The sequence below is a fragment of the Pezoporus occidentalis genome, unplaced genomic scaffold, assembly GCF_034315485.1.
Source record: "Pezoporus occidentalis ecotype Australia unplaced genomic scaffold, CSIRO_AGI_Poc_V1 ctg34, whole genome shotgun sequence".
Lineage (NCBI taxonomy): Eukaryota > Metazoa > Chordata > Aves > Psittaciformes > Psittacidae > Pezoporus > Pezoporus occidentalis.
In genome coordinates, this window is record NW_026915376.1 from 2,726,965 (window position 1) to 2,743,463 (window position 16,499).

The following is a 16,499-nucleotide window of genomic DNA, read 5'->3' on the forward strand; positions in this document are numbered from 1 at the left end:
CAGCCCCTAGCCTGATGCTCATCTACCGTAGGTCACAACTCCCTCTCCTAAACTTGCCCACTAGACAGAGATACCAGAGCACTAAGCAATGAAGATGTGGCCTTAGTTTTTTCCTCCCCTATGTGTTTTGTCATTAGATCACCCAATCCATTCAGCAGCAGGTCCAAATTTCCTTGATCTTTTTGCTGCCAATGGATCTACAGAAGCCCTTCTTGCTACACTTCAGATTTATCACCAGTCTCAGCTTCAGCCAAATCATGGCTTTCCTAATTCCACTCCTCCATACCTGAGCAGACATCTTCAGTAGACTCTCTGGGCAGTTTGCCCCTGCTTCCACCATCCATACAATTCCTTGTCACACATTTGAGTTCAGTCAGAAGTTCCCATTCAGCCAAATCAGCTTCCTGCCATGCCTGTTTGGCATCCTGCACTTTTGGATCTCTTTCCTTTGCCCTTCTGGGAAGCTTGCCACTAGAACTTGTCTGCAATCTCCTTGCACAAGCCCAAGTCTGTTAAGTCAGGCCAAAGCTTTTGCTCTGCTACTTGCTTTCTCCATTTCTGTCAGGATCAGGAACTCCACCATCTCATGATTGCTACAGCCACAACTACCGCTAACCTTCAAATAATTTCTTCTGTATTTGTGAGGAGCACATCAACTGAGCACATCCATTATTTGGACTGCCCAACATCTGGAGTGAAAAATCCTGTGTCTCGTATGCTTCGGAAGGCTTCAGATTGGTAGTAACCTGCAGTGTTGTACTTCCAGCACATGTCTGGAAGGCTTCTTCCAGTTAACTTAATATGGCTTTGCCCACCTCTTCTTGATTAAGCAGCCTGTGGCAAACAAGATTGAGTTTGCCACAGAACTGTACAACCTTTCACTTTCTATTAGTGGTATCAGTTCTGACCTGTCAAAGTGGGATGGCTGGCCCAGTTACCTACTCTTGTAGGAACAACCTACAGCTTGTTCCTCTCTCCTCTTGCCAGTTCACTCTAATGTTCTCAAACTGGATGCCTGGAGATTAAGCCTTTTATTGCTGAAATCACAACCTTGCAGCCTCCACCTCTGTGCAAGTCTCATCCTCCAGGGACACATTGCAGCATAACTTATGGCTGTCCCTCCTTCTATGACACACAGGCTCCTGCACCTGCAAGATCTCTGTGAAGAACACGTCATTCTTCCATTTGCCCTTCCTGACACTACCAAATCTGCTCGTCTTCACATGCATTTCCTTCCCATTTCACAGGTGAGACCAATGTCACCTCCAGCCCCAGTCACATCAGGACTTCTATCTGAATTTCTCGGCAGGTCATTAGACCTCTGATGTGCCAGGGGTGATTGTTCCAGTCAGCAGACTGTGTCTTGCTGTATGTCACTGCCATCATTATGCTGATTCTAGCAGTCTTGTAATGTCTTGAGCCGTGCTTCTGGGCTGCATGAGCATGCCTTTCCATGCCAACTGCTGTGCTCCTGTTTGCACACCCTGTTCCCAGAGCTCCTGGCTGCTGACACACCCTGAATGTCAGTGAAGTAAGAACCTAGATGCAAGTTTTTTCTGCTTCCTGGCAAGATCTCCTAGGCAGGCAACTTTTACACACTGGTTCCAGTAGCAGTTCATTCACCTCATGAACCAGTTGTGCCAGGGATGCACCACAAGACTCTACACTGGGAGCTGAACCATTAAACTTCAGAAAAAAGGTAAACAAAATTCTAGGGAGGCAGTCAATAGAGAAACATCAATGAAAGTGAGCAATGTATTAGTAAGACCTAAAGTGGTGTGCTGGGTATAATTTTTATCACTCATTCAAGAAAAAGGAACTAAAACTATGACATAAAAAGAGTAACCACTAGAATGATCAGAAGAGGAAGAATATCTTGCAAGAGTTAAGAAATCAGCAGGTAAGATTATGAATACATCAGAAGTATCTGTGGAATACACAACACTTTCCTCAGTGTAACCATACTCTAAATGTATGTGAGTTCCTTTCCCAGTATTAAAACCTGTTGTTTACTCTGCAAAGCAAGCAGTTTTCAAAATCTTACTTAGGGTGTTCCTTTTTTCCTGCAAATAATCTTGAGCTGCTCTTACTATCTGCTGGACAACTCCTGTAACCAGTAGCTGGACTGAAGGAGGATCCCAGGTCAGGAGGAGTCGGTGAAGTACACTCAAGAGTTCAACACCAAGGAGCTACAGTTGAACAAAAGACACATAAAAAAATTAATTAGGACTTAACAATTCCTAATTGTTATGTCACTTGCTTATGATGAGCAAATATTTTTCTCACACAAAAATAATTACAGCTTTTGTAATCATCACAGATGAAAGACCAAGACCTAGAAAAGCTACTGTTTCAACATGCTTATACAGTACCTGATCCTCTGCAATATGGATCCTGGCACAAGGGGAATCCAATAACGTACGAAGTGCTTGTAAACAAGATGTAACATGCTCAACAGGCTCTTCAGGTCTTGGGGAACACAGAAACTGTATACTAACACCTGAAAGGAGCAACAATTAAAAAGAATGTTCATATCATCATAAAATCAAGTTTGTTTTCTTAAATTTCTTTGTAAGTACAACAGGTTCTTAAAAACTTTAGAAACATGCATGGTTCTTCTCTATTCTCCTTTCTTTAAAAAAAGGAAAGTTTATATATTAGAAACAGCAGAACTGTATTAGACTTCTCTTCTGCATCATGTCTTTCCCAAAACTTGGCAGGAAAATTAATAAACAGTGACAGCAAGCAACTTAGACTACTGAATGGAAATCCATACTTTGTTCTAAAGATCTTTAAGTCAGATTTCTGTATCCTTCAATTGTAAATTGAGTTTCATTTTATTGAACTCTTTTAAATGTAAATATAACTGAGATTAAGTTAAACCTCAAAAATTATGCAATATTTGTATTATACATATGGCACTTCATTCTGGTTTTACATATCTGTATATCTCAGCAAACTGTTCGCATTCCTTAAAATAAGTGATCACATCCGCCTCTTAAAGCTGTTAGATAACAGCAAAGGGAAATAATGAGTGTTACTCACAGATGAAAAATTGATGCAAAAGCCACGCTATGCAACTTGTCAAATAACAGTCTCTACTGAACTCTGGTTTTATGAGGGTGTGTATTTTAATTAACCTTACAGCTTTTGTTTCTTTGAAGCATAACATTTTTTACTATCCGAATTATAGTAGAATATAGAACATTTGCTACTCATTTGATTCGGTTACATAAGTAAACTAGATATAAAACTTGTCTATAAAAAAAAAATCAGAATAATCACACAATAAGATGCAATTCTGTCAAAGCTATAAAGACAGGAGGCAGAGAAATATGGAGAGGAGGAGGCAGAGATATTTCACATCATTAGGGTCTGGACACATGATGCATTTTAAGCTTTCCAGATTTCAAACAAACTATCTTTTCTTACTCCCATAGCATTTTGTACCATAATGTGCTGCTTTTGAACTCCAAACCTGCAACACTTACCCAAAATTAAGTGCATTCGATCTTTGTTTATCTCTGGCAAAGATTTTGTGGTAGGTGGAGTTCCAGGTGTCTGGTTTAACATAATGGATGTAGCACGTTTCTGTGAATTGGGCATTGATGCAGTAGTCTCTTCTGTTGACTCTGAAGCATTAAATCCCGTACTGTTTAGCCACAGCGCCACCGCATGTAATATGGGAGCCCAGGAGTTTCGGTAATGCAGTCTAGCTGTATCAATTGTTTCTGGAGTGTAAAATGCTCCCCCTGTTAAATTCGCAAAGCAAAGATAAATTCTGAAACTGTATGCAAATAATAGACAAAACCCACTTTCTCTAAACTTATTTACTCTGGGTGTGTTTGATCATGCACATATTCAGATGCAGTCCTGGTTAGTGACAGTGCATTCCAATTCTCCTTGTGAAGGAGCAACATTAGTTGCTCATAAGAAAGTGCAATGGCCATGACAGAACAGTAAGCCGAGAGCAAGAAAGGCAGGCAAAGTCACCAGGTCTTGCAGCGTTTTTCACATATTTTACTCAGTTGAGTGTTCTATAAAACATAGATACACTGATTCAAGGGCTATGTTCTTCTTATAGTAAACAACTTCTTGCATTTGGTATCAAAGAGGTGTAGAAGTATTCTTAATTCTAAAAAGACGTGATTTTAATGATCTCTCTGATTCAGATAAAGCATATATTCATTCAAATTGAAGGAAAAAAGCACACTCAACACTTCAAACACACATTTCTATTACACAGAGGCAGAAATTTATCACTTGCATAAAAAACACTCATACGATATAAGTTAGATAGTAATTTTACAGTCCCAAATAAGGATTTCTTTCTGGTTTTCACAACACAGTAATTCCAGTGCTTACCATCTGGTGGAAGCTGGGTAGCAAATTCAGCTGGTAAAGTTAAAAGAGCATAATCTTTAAGCGCAGCTAACCAGAGACGGCTAAGTGCAGGCAGCTCAGGTTGTACAAGTGTTATCAAACTGTCTGGTGGCAACTCATCTACAGTACCAAAGTCATCTTCATCTTCCTCTGTGCTCTTTAAAACACGTTTTGGCTTGGTCTCTGCTTCTTTCTTAATTTTCATAGCAACAACGTACACCTAGAAGAAAAACAGACATTAAAGCCCATGCTGTGAGATCCTAAAAAGAAAAAAAGCAGCAGCCTTTCCCATGGGAAAGTAACAGATTCCAGACAGAAGACTCATCAGAAAATGACTGGGGAAAAGATACCTGAAATACAATTACATTTTACTTAAATATTTTTTCTTTTATTTCTAGCAGTATGTAACACTTAGGGGCATAAGTGGCACTTTCCTAAAACAATCTGGCTACATGTTCTTTTTTCCCTAAAAAAGCGTCAATTACTGCTGCTCTACACAAACATATTGATTTAAATAATTGATTTCATTAAATCAGTCCATCCTTATTGCGAAGATTTCTTTGACCTACATTAAGAGCTACTACTTTCTGGGAGCAGATTAAGTATCATAAAGAAATGAAAATGGCTTTAAGTGTATTACATGATTACAAGAACATGTATATGTTCATCTTTGATAGATGCTATGAGAAGATAAAAGGATTTTCAGAACCTTGCATAAATATGGTAATAAGCAGAAATATTAGAAAAATACAGTAAAAATAAGCATTTTTTTTAGAAGAGAAATATAACAGAAGTGTCTTCACACAGCAGATGCTCTACATGAAGGCTGAAAATTACAGTACGAAATGTTAATACTTTCCTTTGTAATTTCAAAAGTAACTTCGATAAAAATGTAATGGGAAAAAAAAACAAAAACAACCAACTCTTTAAGTACTATACTGAAAGAAACCAAAACATCATTTTGCATAATTATATGTAGCTCTGCAGCATGCGAGTAACATTTTAGGAAGCCAGGCAACGTAAATAGTGCTAACTCTGTCTTTTGTAAGTAGATTGCTAGTAGTCCAGCCATTCGCCAACAGTATCGACATTAAGCCTGTAATTTATTATGAATACTTTTGACTATGTGTTTATAATAATCCTAGTTAATTAACTGCAATATTTTTACAGAATATATTTTAAGGTTGTTTGGTTTGGGGGTTTTTAAGTTTAAGAGCAGTAAGATGGGAGGAGAATCAAAATCTGATGCATGGGTGTGAGTGTATACTTTGATACAGAAAAGTGCAGTAAAACAAAGAACAATCAAGCCATACTGCAAGTATGGATTGATAGAATGGCAGAAAAAGGAACAGAGAAAGATAAACAGATGAAAACATCCCAGGAGTGCAATTGGAACACAGGGAGGAGGGCAGGTGCAAGGCTCACCGGTAGAATAGCCAGTGAGGTGTGAGGCTGCTATTATGCTGCAGAACTTTTTCAGTCTTTTAAAGACTTAATGGTCAACATTTACCTCAGCCCATGCTTTCAGAACTGCAAGTTTTTCCATAGTAGTCGCACTCTCTCGGTAAAGCTGGCTAGAAGATCCCTTTCCTGCTTGCACTTTATCCAGGGAAGAGACAAGAAGGTTGTGAACTCGGCGGAGATCATTCAGGTCACTTACAACCCCACTTCCTATCCAAGCACTACATACCTGAACAACAAAGCTCAGAATTAACAGAAAACCCAACCAACATAATAAATAATAAAAATAATCATCCCCCCCCCCCAAAACTGTAAGAAAACAAACCCCAAAACAACCATCACAGAAACCTGAGAAGCTCTCTTCCTGCTTAATATAAAAATATCCAAGGTTTTCTTTTTTCTGTCCCCATCAATGATAACAGAAATGCTCAGGAGAGTGGTTACAGAAACTGTATTTGTAAAGCATACTACAATGGAACTTCAATCAATAAAAGTACATCTTTAAAAACCCACACTCCTCAAATTAAATATTAAGGCTTCATACTAATAAAAGCTTTCAAGATCATTAATGTCAAGGGAAAACCTAGGAATGAGTGAAATGAAATTTTAAAAACAACTGGGTTCTGATCTGGAACCAGCAGCTCTAGATCTGGAACAATCAATATGAAATTTAGTGGACAGACATTTTTCATTTAAATTAAATGGACACAATGTAACCACCACCCATTTGATCCTGTAAGTGGATCAAACCCACACAGTCACTTTCAAACTAGCAGAAACAGGGAAGATTTTGACAAATTATAAGGAATGTTACATGCTTTCACACAAGCTGCCTCTTCATCTAGTTTTAATCACACACGTTTTGTAAGGCAAAATGTCTATATTCTTTCCTATGTACAGATACCAAATTATGCCTTATTTGATCTATCAAGTTTCAGTACAAATTAAGAGTATAAAACAAAACCACAATCACAATCCTGCTGAACCAAGATTTACTAAACAAAACTGACAAAGTTATAATTTCAAAATTGATGTTTGCACAGCTAATTAAACTGCTGCTTCAAACTACAGTATTACCTGCCACATACCAGATACAACTGCAATGATGTTGCCCATAGCCAATTCAAGCTACAGTAGCACAAGACTACACACAAGAAAACACACACACACACAAAAAAACCTTCCATTGAATTTTCACTGAGGTTTTTACTATGACTGTAATGAGAATGCTCAGATCTTCCAAAATCTAAAATAGGGTACCGATCCAAATGGAAGTTTCGTGCTTAAAGCTAAATTATCAGTAATCCAAATATTTGATCAGACCGAAAGTCATCTCAATGAATACACTGTTACTGGCCTCAGTAAGCCAGAATTACTTTTTTTTTTCCTTTTAGAAACAAATGTAGAATTGACATGCAGACATAATTTCTTTCAGAAAGACTAAATATTTTCTGATACAGCTCCCTAAAAGGACTTCTGAGGAACAACATATATTACTAGGAGACTCAACAGATGTTGCAAATACATCACAGTTTAGGTTTACAAAATTTCCCAGTCATTTGCTACCATTTCTTTTCTGCAAACTTCTTCCAAAAAGCGGAAAAAACACCTTGGCTTATGCTATCTGAACACCTTCCTCTGTACCTGGCAGGCCTTTGCAGTTATATCAGATGGTGTATCTTGGGAAAAAGCTGGCCTCAGAGCAGCTCCAACCTGTTGATAGAAGAAAAGTTTAGAAATCCAACTACAACAGTGATGCAACATCCTTTATCTCACCTTGTGTAAGGCTCAGCACATATATAGAACAAGCAAGATAAGACTGCTAATTTTAGCATTACAGTTACACCCTAAACCTACCCTTGCTGTCTCACAGACATTTGCAATGGCATTTAAACAATAACAAAGTCCTAAACCGGTTTTTTCCTGCTTGCCCACTGCCTTTTTAAGCCTCAGCTACCTTTGTCCAATCTGTAGTATTATCTTCCTTTTGTTAATGAGTATCCTTTTAATCATTCAACTATTATAGGTGCAATTTATGCTAAGGCTCAAGATGCCGTTGACTTTTTGATGTCCAAAAGAATAATAGTGATGCAGATCCAACCATAAACATTTGATTTCACATATTGCCAAAATGACAAATACTGACAGGAAAAGTCTTTTTGGCAGCTATTATAAGGCAGATTTTTTTTGAAACAAAAGGAACCGTGTCAAAAATGCAGAAGCTAGAGCACTGAAGAAGAAGAAGAAAAAAAAGAAGAAAAAGGCAGGAAGTAAAAAAGGATGAAAACCTGCATTTAGAAAGTATTTGGAAAGATCCTAAAGACAAAGTGAAAACAAAAGAGATTAATCTATGCAACAAACTAAAGCAATAATACCCCAAAATAGATCTTCAGCTGCGCACCTCCCATTCCTATACTTTTGTAGCTTTCATTTAAACAGAAGGATATTCAATAATTCCCAGATTATGAAACAGATATGTTAGATTTAATCTACAACTGAATCAGTGTTAATTTTCCAATTCCTAATTCTACAAATTAAATGCCACACTTAAAAAAAAAAAAAAATTAAACGTAACTTGTAATATTTGGCTTTCAAGAATCAATAGCTACCAAATTTTTACTTTTGTCAGCTACTAAATTACAATACATAGGAAGGGATATGCCAAATACATTTTGAAGATGTAAATAGAAGCATCTCTTGAGTACATTTTCACACACACAAAAATCTCTTCCTAGGTCTTGTGAAGTTACAAAAAATTCACAAAGCTAATACTGGCATATTGACATGAACAGAGAATTTCCTGAATGTATAAAGGAGGTCTCACATTAGCCTGATACTGCTCCAGTATCACATGGCCTGGAAACTCTGGCTCAGGAACTGATGCAAATTTCTTGATAATATCTTCAAGAGCTTGAAGACCTGCCATTCGTAACTGGTTGCTGTGATCAGTCGCAGCCATGAATGCCATTCGAATAAGGTCAGAGAGATGGAGCACCAGGAAGTCATCTTAGGAACAAAACAGGAAGAACTATTTGATAACTTAAAAGATAGCTGACATTTTGGCTATTTGTAATATTTTCCTCATTCACATGTACAAATTTTATGTATTCTTTTTCAAAGGTCCACATTTAGGTTATGGAAAAAGGCAGGAAAGAATGGAACTTATTTTTCTTCCCTCCCCCTTCCCAATCACCCCTTAAAAATGATAGAAGAACTTTAATTCCTAAGATAATCTTAAACACAAATTTGAAACGAAATATATACAGGAATTAGAGTATCTTAGTACAAGGAATAGAGTATCTTAGCAGAGAGTAGAATATTTAAGTAAAGCTTCTTTTAGTGATCCCTCCATCCTACGGAAAATCTTCCAAGACAATTCCTGTTCCGGTCTTATGCTTATAGCGACCCCTGCTGATTGTGGAAAACGCCACCAAGTTTAAACACCTAAAAACTGAAAATGCCTCTAGTTACGCTCTTAGAAGCCACATCCAAGGCTGTACACAAGCGGCACACAACATACAGAAAAGAATAATACATAACTCAGCCTCAACTAAGGCTAAGGAAACTAGGCTAAGCTATACAACTAAGCTCAACTAAGCTATACAACTAATAAAATAATATGTATTTAAAAACATAATATCCAGGATAAGTAACAAAACCCACAAATTAGAAAAGCTCTACCTATTTTCAAGTATTTTTTTCAAGAAAAGTTTATTTTGTGGCTGAAAGTTTTCAGAGGCATGTTGGAAAAGACTGACAACCACATTCTAGGACATTCACAATATTCATCTTGCGTACACGAAGTCTTCGTGAGCATTACGTGAGTGAAAGCAAACAACCACTAGGCACCAGAACAAATACATACATACAACTCAAGGGCAGAAACTTCCCACTATCTGCTAGAAAAAAACATTTCTTCACAAAGCTGTGTAACCTCTGACCTCTCAATTCTGATCCTCTAACTCATAAATGCATCTTCAAAATGTGAGTGTGAAAAGTGAATATTCATCGTGCTTATTAGATACCCAAAGAATTAATTTTATGAATCAGCTGTGTTCCTGTGTTATTCTAACTCCCTCTCTCTGCAACCTCAGCAATAATTACCTGGTCTCATCTGTTTTTTTCCTAGCATCCCTTTGGTCTGGGTATGCTAAAATCATCTCTGAAGTCTAATTCATTGTTGTCATTACATTATACTCAGAAACTGTTCCCAGCTCACCCTTAGCTAGACATTTACTGCTTCCATTTCAGACTGGAGAAAAGGTTTGCAAATCTAAGGGCTTTAGTTTCTTCCAAGCAGATCAGTCTGTGAGAATTTATATTCTCCAGCAAACCTCATTACTTGTGTTCATAGTATGGTTAACTACTATGTGGTTATGCAACTACAGTTTTAATGACTTCTGCTAGCCATTTCCTTTGGGTTTAACCATTTGAATGAAAGGATAACTTCATTTTTTTTTTCTTGGTTGTGTAAACTTAAACTGCAAAGAAATGTCAAAATTAAAATAAAATAAAAAATTAAAACCAAACCCAAGACATGCACATTCTGTAATTACTTTTGGGGTTTTTAAGTCTGGCTGAACGAGCCAGTGCCAGATCAAAGTGCGCCTTGTTGGCGTTCTCACACAGCATGATAACTCGGCACAGACAATCTGCTGCAAACACACGAGTTGCCCAACGAGGTGCTACAGAAGGCTTGGATTTGTCCTCTTCACCCAAGGTGGTAAACATTGTATCATCATCCATCTCATCCTTCTTCTCTGATTCTTCATCCTTCCCTCCTCCCAAAGGAGCTGCAGTGCTCATGTCTACAACAGACAACAATTGAAAAGAAAAATCCCACTCTTACAATCCACAGAAGACAGCTAAGGACATATTCAAGATTTCCTTACAGACTAATTCTTCTGTTGAAACAACATTTGTAAAAGTCTCAAAGGCATAGGAAAATCAGTAAAAGAAATGTTTTTCACCTTTAATCTGGCTTAAATGGTATGAAATAAATTCCTGTAATGTTAATTCCCCAGATACCAACTACAGCTGAATCCCATATCTAAACGTCTCAGCTTTGAAAATGAACCTATTAAATTGCCAATAAACAGAATAATGACATTACCAGGCTCAGAATCAAAGCATGGCTTTGAACTATTCAGCTCCTGTTTCAAGTGAAAGCTAGAGTGCATGTTAAACTGAATCAAAACTACAAAATTCCATGCCATGGGATGGATATCCAGCCAAGTAGGCAGTTTATGGCACCCATAAATGTGTTTAACATTCAAAAAAACTCTCTTCTCTCAGTGTAGCTGGGAGACTTCATTTCAGAAATGAAATTACCTCAGGGATCACTTTAAAAAAGACAAACCAAAATACGACAAAAAAATCCCCCAACTCACCAAACATGCATTTCTACTATTCAGAAATGAGAACATAAAATCTCAATGACAAGGTCTAAATTAGCAAAATGCCAAGATGCTGACAAAACTTACTCTGGCAATAATTAGAGGAGAACAAGTAGAAATCATTGCAAGGGTAACCAACCCCAAGTATGGGGTCTAAATTTAAGCAGCTGAAGAGCAAAGACATTCAATAAAGAAAGAGGCTATGGCAAATCAAACACAGATGATGCCAATTCACAAGAGTGTTTTGGGAAGGCATCTAGGACCTTATGTGTCTGATTTGTAAATCTCTGTTTAAAAAGCAAATCAGATTTTGTGCGTATACCAGTTAGCTGGATCAAAGGAGTTCACTATGAAGCTGCCTGCTGAAAGTATAGCTGACAAGTTTATTTAAATAGGGTTCTCTCTGAAATTATTTCAGCTATTAATAAATAATAGATTGAATACCATGTTAAAAACTTTAAAACTCGCTCCACATGAAATAAGAAAGGGATTATCTAATTCAAACTTGAGAAACCAGGTCCTTCTCATGGGTTGATATATGGAAAACACATTACATAAAGAAATCATTGGTAGCATTACTCATCAGTTAACATAAAGCTGGCAACATTTAGAAAGAGCTTCACAATGAACTCACAGTATTGCAATAAACAAGTATAAATGCAAAGGAAATGAGCAGAATCTGCGTCACAACCATCCTACAGGCAGAAAAACAGGAATAAGGTCTCAGAGGACAAGATCTTTGCAAAGAAATCTGCAAAGCTGAACAACAAGCAAAAGTTTCATCACCATGGTAACCTATCATCGCACAAGTAACTCATAAAACCTCACCAAATAAAGCTCAGAGCTTATACAGCAATCTTCTTTCAATATGATCCTGACATATAAAAGGCTAAAAAGAGTATGTCTGCTAAGATACTGAAATGTCAGAGTAATAATCACACTGCTTCTCCATTGGAAATCCTACTTCAAGGCAGTTAACTTTTTAATCTTAAGATCAATGTTCTAAAACTTAATATAACACCGATGATTTCTTCTAAGAAAGTTTTAATGAACTATAATCAAAGTTCTATACACAAGTTACATCTTAACTAAGATAAAAGAGAAGCTACACACAAATATTGCCAGAAAATGCTAATATTAATGACATACTGTCCTTTATGTGAATAGAGGACATAGAATACTTACCACTGGAAGCTGCAAGGACATCCTTACAAAGCATTAGCCAGTGCGAAAGGTTTTCTACTGCCAGCGATGAAAGCATATGTCCCAGAGTATCATGGATATCTGAGCACAGCTTCCGATCAGTCTCCCGATCCAACATTCCAAAAAGGACACCTTCAAGGCCTGTCTCTGTTATATTAATCCCCTGATGCCGGGAATGAGTGTCTCGCCGAGAACCAGCTCCTGGTGCAAAAGGATTGATATCTGCAAAATGATAATGAGAAATCTTTTCTGAAATCAGTAACTCAGTTTTAAAATTTGGCCTAACAGGCTAGAATCAGGATTGTGTATTTGTGTGTGTTTGTGGTTCAGACAGTGATAAACCAAGATGTTACTGAATTTCTTCTGTACAAACACTACAAAGATTTTAATACAGCAATTCACTTAATTTGCTTTCTGCAAGGCAAATAACACCTCCTACTATTATTTCAGAAAAAAACAAACTAGAAAAAACCCAAACACCCAATACCAAGCAAAAAACTTTCAAATCTAAAATTAAAAAAGTATAAGTGAAATTCAAGAAATAAGCATGAGTGCAGCCAGAATTTATTTGAGCTGGAAGGGACAGTTTTAGTGGTTTTTTTTCCTGTTGTTGGGGTTTTTTTCCACCCTCACACATATGTACAACACCAGTGCACTCAACTGTTACAAAAAAGCCACATGAAAGAAATACTTACTGATGTTACTGTTTTCCTTTTCTCCAGCATTTTTCACTAAGCTCATGGCATATTCACAAACCTCTGCTGCTTCCCTCTGAGCAAGCTGTCGTAAACATGCAACTGCAGCCCGGCGAAGCAGCAAGTGAGAGCTGCACAAATGAACCTACAAATCAGAACCATTACAAGCAAGTAAACAGCTGCACCCCAATATCAATAAATCAGCACTGCTAAGGACTAACAGCATTCTATTTTTCAATCATATGCCCATGTGAGAGCTGCTGGGTGCCAAGCTCTTTACAAGATACTGAAAGTTCAGAAGTAAGCATTTTTTATAATGTACAAATATGAAAATAAAGCTGGCATATACAGAGCTGACAGCTGTTATCTGGTTAAAGAGGTAAGAGCTTAAATATGGGAACTGCTGCACCAGTGATTTTGACTAATTATACTTGCCAATCTGTTACACTCCCCATATTCTGCTATAGCTTTAAAGAATATTATCTTAAACAAAAAGCCATCATCAAGTGCACCACACATGATAACTATCAAAAACTTCTATTTCAAACTTGTAGTGATTTATGACATATGTTTTTATAGGTGCCTCTCAATGAGACAGCTTCGTATTTCTTTACTAACCAATACTGGCTTCTAATTCCTTTTGAATCACCTCAAGTATAAGCAAATATTTTTCTTAGAGAAGAAGTGTGCATGATCCCTATTTTCCCAAGAGGAAGTAGCTGCACAGAGAACTCTGTTTTTCTACAGTGGAAGAGAGTGCACTGTAAGAAACTTTGATTCTTTATTTACCCTGGGGAATTTGTTTTTAATAAACCAAATACACATTTGCTTTCTCGATATTAGGTTTTTATGCAGATGGAAATTGCTTTCCTAAATGAAAGGGTTGTATAGTTTATAAAAAAATTGAACAGTAGAACTTTATTCCACATATGAATATACAAGATTTTAGTCCTGAAAAAACAAGCAGACTTTAAAGAACCTCTAAATATCACACTGAGTTTGTTTTAATGGAACTAAATCACAGAACATTTAGGGGATTTAATTAATGGAAAGAGCATTCCCCATTTTAAGTTACAAAACAAACAACTGGTGGCTATATAGCCAATGCAGGAAGAAGAAATGAAACTAGATTGTGGAACTGTGTGGTTTAATTTTGATACCTGGCATTAACTCAATTTAAAAATGAGTTAGAAAACAATGAACAGTTTCCTAATGGGGCAGGTAAGGCAAACCTTGCCTACGTATCTATGTATCTGCAGTATAAATAAATGTGCAAGACAATTCAGAGGAAAACTTACCACACTAAGTATGACATGGAAGTAAGGAATATGAGAAAAGAGAAGAAAAATAGCCTTTGTTTAGCAGAGGACCACAAAGGAACAGGAAAGAGACATCAGAAAACCCCCGGAAAATTTTTCAAGACAGCACTAGTCATTCCTGTATGAACATCATTGTAATATTACCCATGGGTACTTACAGAGTAAATGGTTATAGGGATCACTTGTCATGTTATACATATTATTTGTACAAAAGGGCATACTACTTTTGAGTACACTGCACTCCATGCAAAATTTTGTGAAAGGACAAGTGACACATTCTAAGAACACACTTCACTCTCAGGAGTGCTCCAGAGTAGGGGGGTGCAGGGAGCAAGGGTCAGTGCTTGCTGACGAGTATGTACACTGAGAGGATGTCAGACTAAGAAAAAGGTCCAATGTTGACTTAAGTAGGATGACACCCCTTCAGGTAACACAGGCCCACCACTTCCACAAAGAATGACACGAAGAACTGTCAAAAAAATGTCACAAAATGCCCAACAGACATTGGACTGCTGAACCCTCTAAAAGTTTTTCAAACAGTAGTAATAACAACAACAAAAAAAAATCATACCAAAATGCACACCCACACACAGCACCTTTCCTCTTACAGTCATACTGGGTGGTTTGGGTTCCAGCCTCAAGCCAAGACTTGCTGACAAAACATTAATGGAAGGAGAAAGCAACACTAACAGCAGCAGCACAGGAATTTGAATCTCAGCATTTACTATACTGAGTGTACAATAACTCCAAAATCACCTGCTCTTCTCCAGCTCACCCACTTCCCTTTGTGGAGTGCAATGAGTTAGAGGAAACAGCATTTCGGCATCTTCTCAGTCGTATAAATGCTTGCTATTTTGTGCTATCAAGGGTGAAAGAGAATCAGACCCTATGATTTCAATTTGGGCAGCATTCTAAAAAGATCTAAAAATGGACTGCGGACGGGCATCCTTTATTGCACTGTAGTGTTTTTGCAAATATGACTTGCTTATAACATATATCTGACATCTTGTTAAGTACTTCAGTCCTCTGCTAAGCATGTACATAAAACTGAGGAACAAAACGGACGCATTTTGTACTCACGCAAAGACTGGGAACCAGACTGGACAGGTTGACATGCCGTGGTGCAAACATATGAAGCTGCTGAAGGCAGGATATGGCAGCTGCCTGAACAAGCGAGTCTGAATGGTCTTGTGTGATTGCACATCCCACCAAACAGGAAGAACGGATTGTTGAAATTGTAGCTCCATTACCTAATGATGTAATACAATACCCTTAACACAGGATAATTTTTGTATGGCAACTGTAGGCTTTAAACCTCTGAGAAACAAGAATTGTTAATGCTTCAAAGTTCACAGATTAACATGCAACTTTTCTGGATTCCTACTGAAAACTAGTATCTACACAACCTCAAAGAAACACTGTGGAGTACTTCAGTATCTTTTTTTGTCCTGTCCAAATGAAACCTTGGATCAATTATCTTCAGTCAGAAATATTTTGAGAATATCTTCCCAGGACATGAAACCTGAATTTGAATACTGAAAGTCTCTTTCATTCTATACATATGGACAACATTTCATGCACCACACCATTTCCTATAATACTGGATAACTTTTAAGCTAATATGCATGTAATTTTAATTAGCTCCAATGGATGAGTTGCACTGCTATAACAGGACATGAACTCTAAAGAACAATATTTAATTTGAAAAACAATCTCATTCTGTATTTTGAGAATTAACCTGCATCAGGTTTATAAAAAATCTTGAATTACAGAAAAATGTAACCTGCATAAGACATTCTACATAAGCTGTTGTTTAGTTTAAAAGTGAATGATGCTCCAGATCAAAAGGTTAACACACAGAAAACAGATACACAAGTTCAATTAGACCATCCAGAAACTCTTCACAGCTACAAATTTAAATCCAATTGTTTAAAGTTTCCTAGGCACTGGCTCTCTGGCACTGCATCAAAGACCACCCTATAAATATTCTAAAAAAACTACAGCTGGAGAAAGGTACAGCAACCTAAGAATATCAAGAATTA

The 16,499-nt window shown here is 37.2% G+C and overlaps 1 protein-coding gene across 2 annotated transcripts in view; it reads right to left on the reverse strand.

Annotated features, from left to right (window-relative positions):
• HEATR5B (HEAT repeat containing 5B) overlaps positions 1-16,499 on the reverse strand; it is a 56,067-nt gene that overhangs the window by 15,095 nt on the left and 24,473 nt on the right. For both annotated transcript variants that reach the window (XM_062629521.1, XM_062629522.1), the window contains exons 21-31: positions 15,538-15,707; positions 13,139-13,283; positions 12,426-12,665; positions 10,401-10,652; positions 8,669-8,850; positions 7,489-7,557; positions 5,894-6,073; positions 4,366-4,603; positions 3,492-3,752; positions 2,373-2,500; positions 2,045-2,189 (exon numbers count right to left, since the gene is read on the reverse strand). In XM_062629521.1, the coding sequence (XP_062485505.1) occupies positions 2,045-2,189; positions 2,373-2,500; positions 3,492-3,752; positions 4,366-4,603; positions 5,894-6,073; positions 7,489-7,557; positions 8,669-8,850; positions 10,401-10,652; positions 12,426-12,665; positions 13,139-13,283; positions 15,538-15,707 (2,010 nt within the window). The remainder of the gene's footprint in view (positions 1-2,044; positions 2,190-2,372; positions 2,501-3,491; positions 3,753-4,365; positions 4,604-5,893; positions 6,074-7,488; positions 7,558-8,668; positions 8,851-10,400; positions 10,653-12,425; positions 12,666-13,138; positions 13,284-15,537; positions 15,708-16,499) is intronic.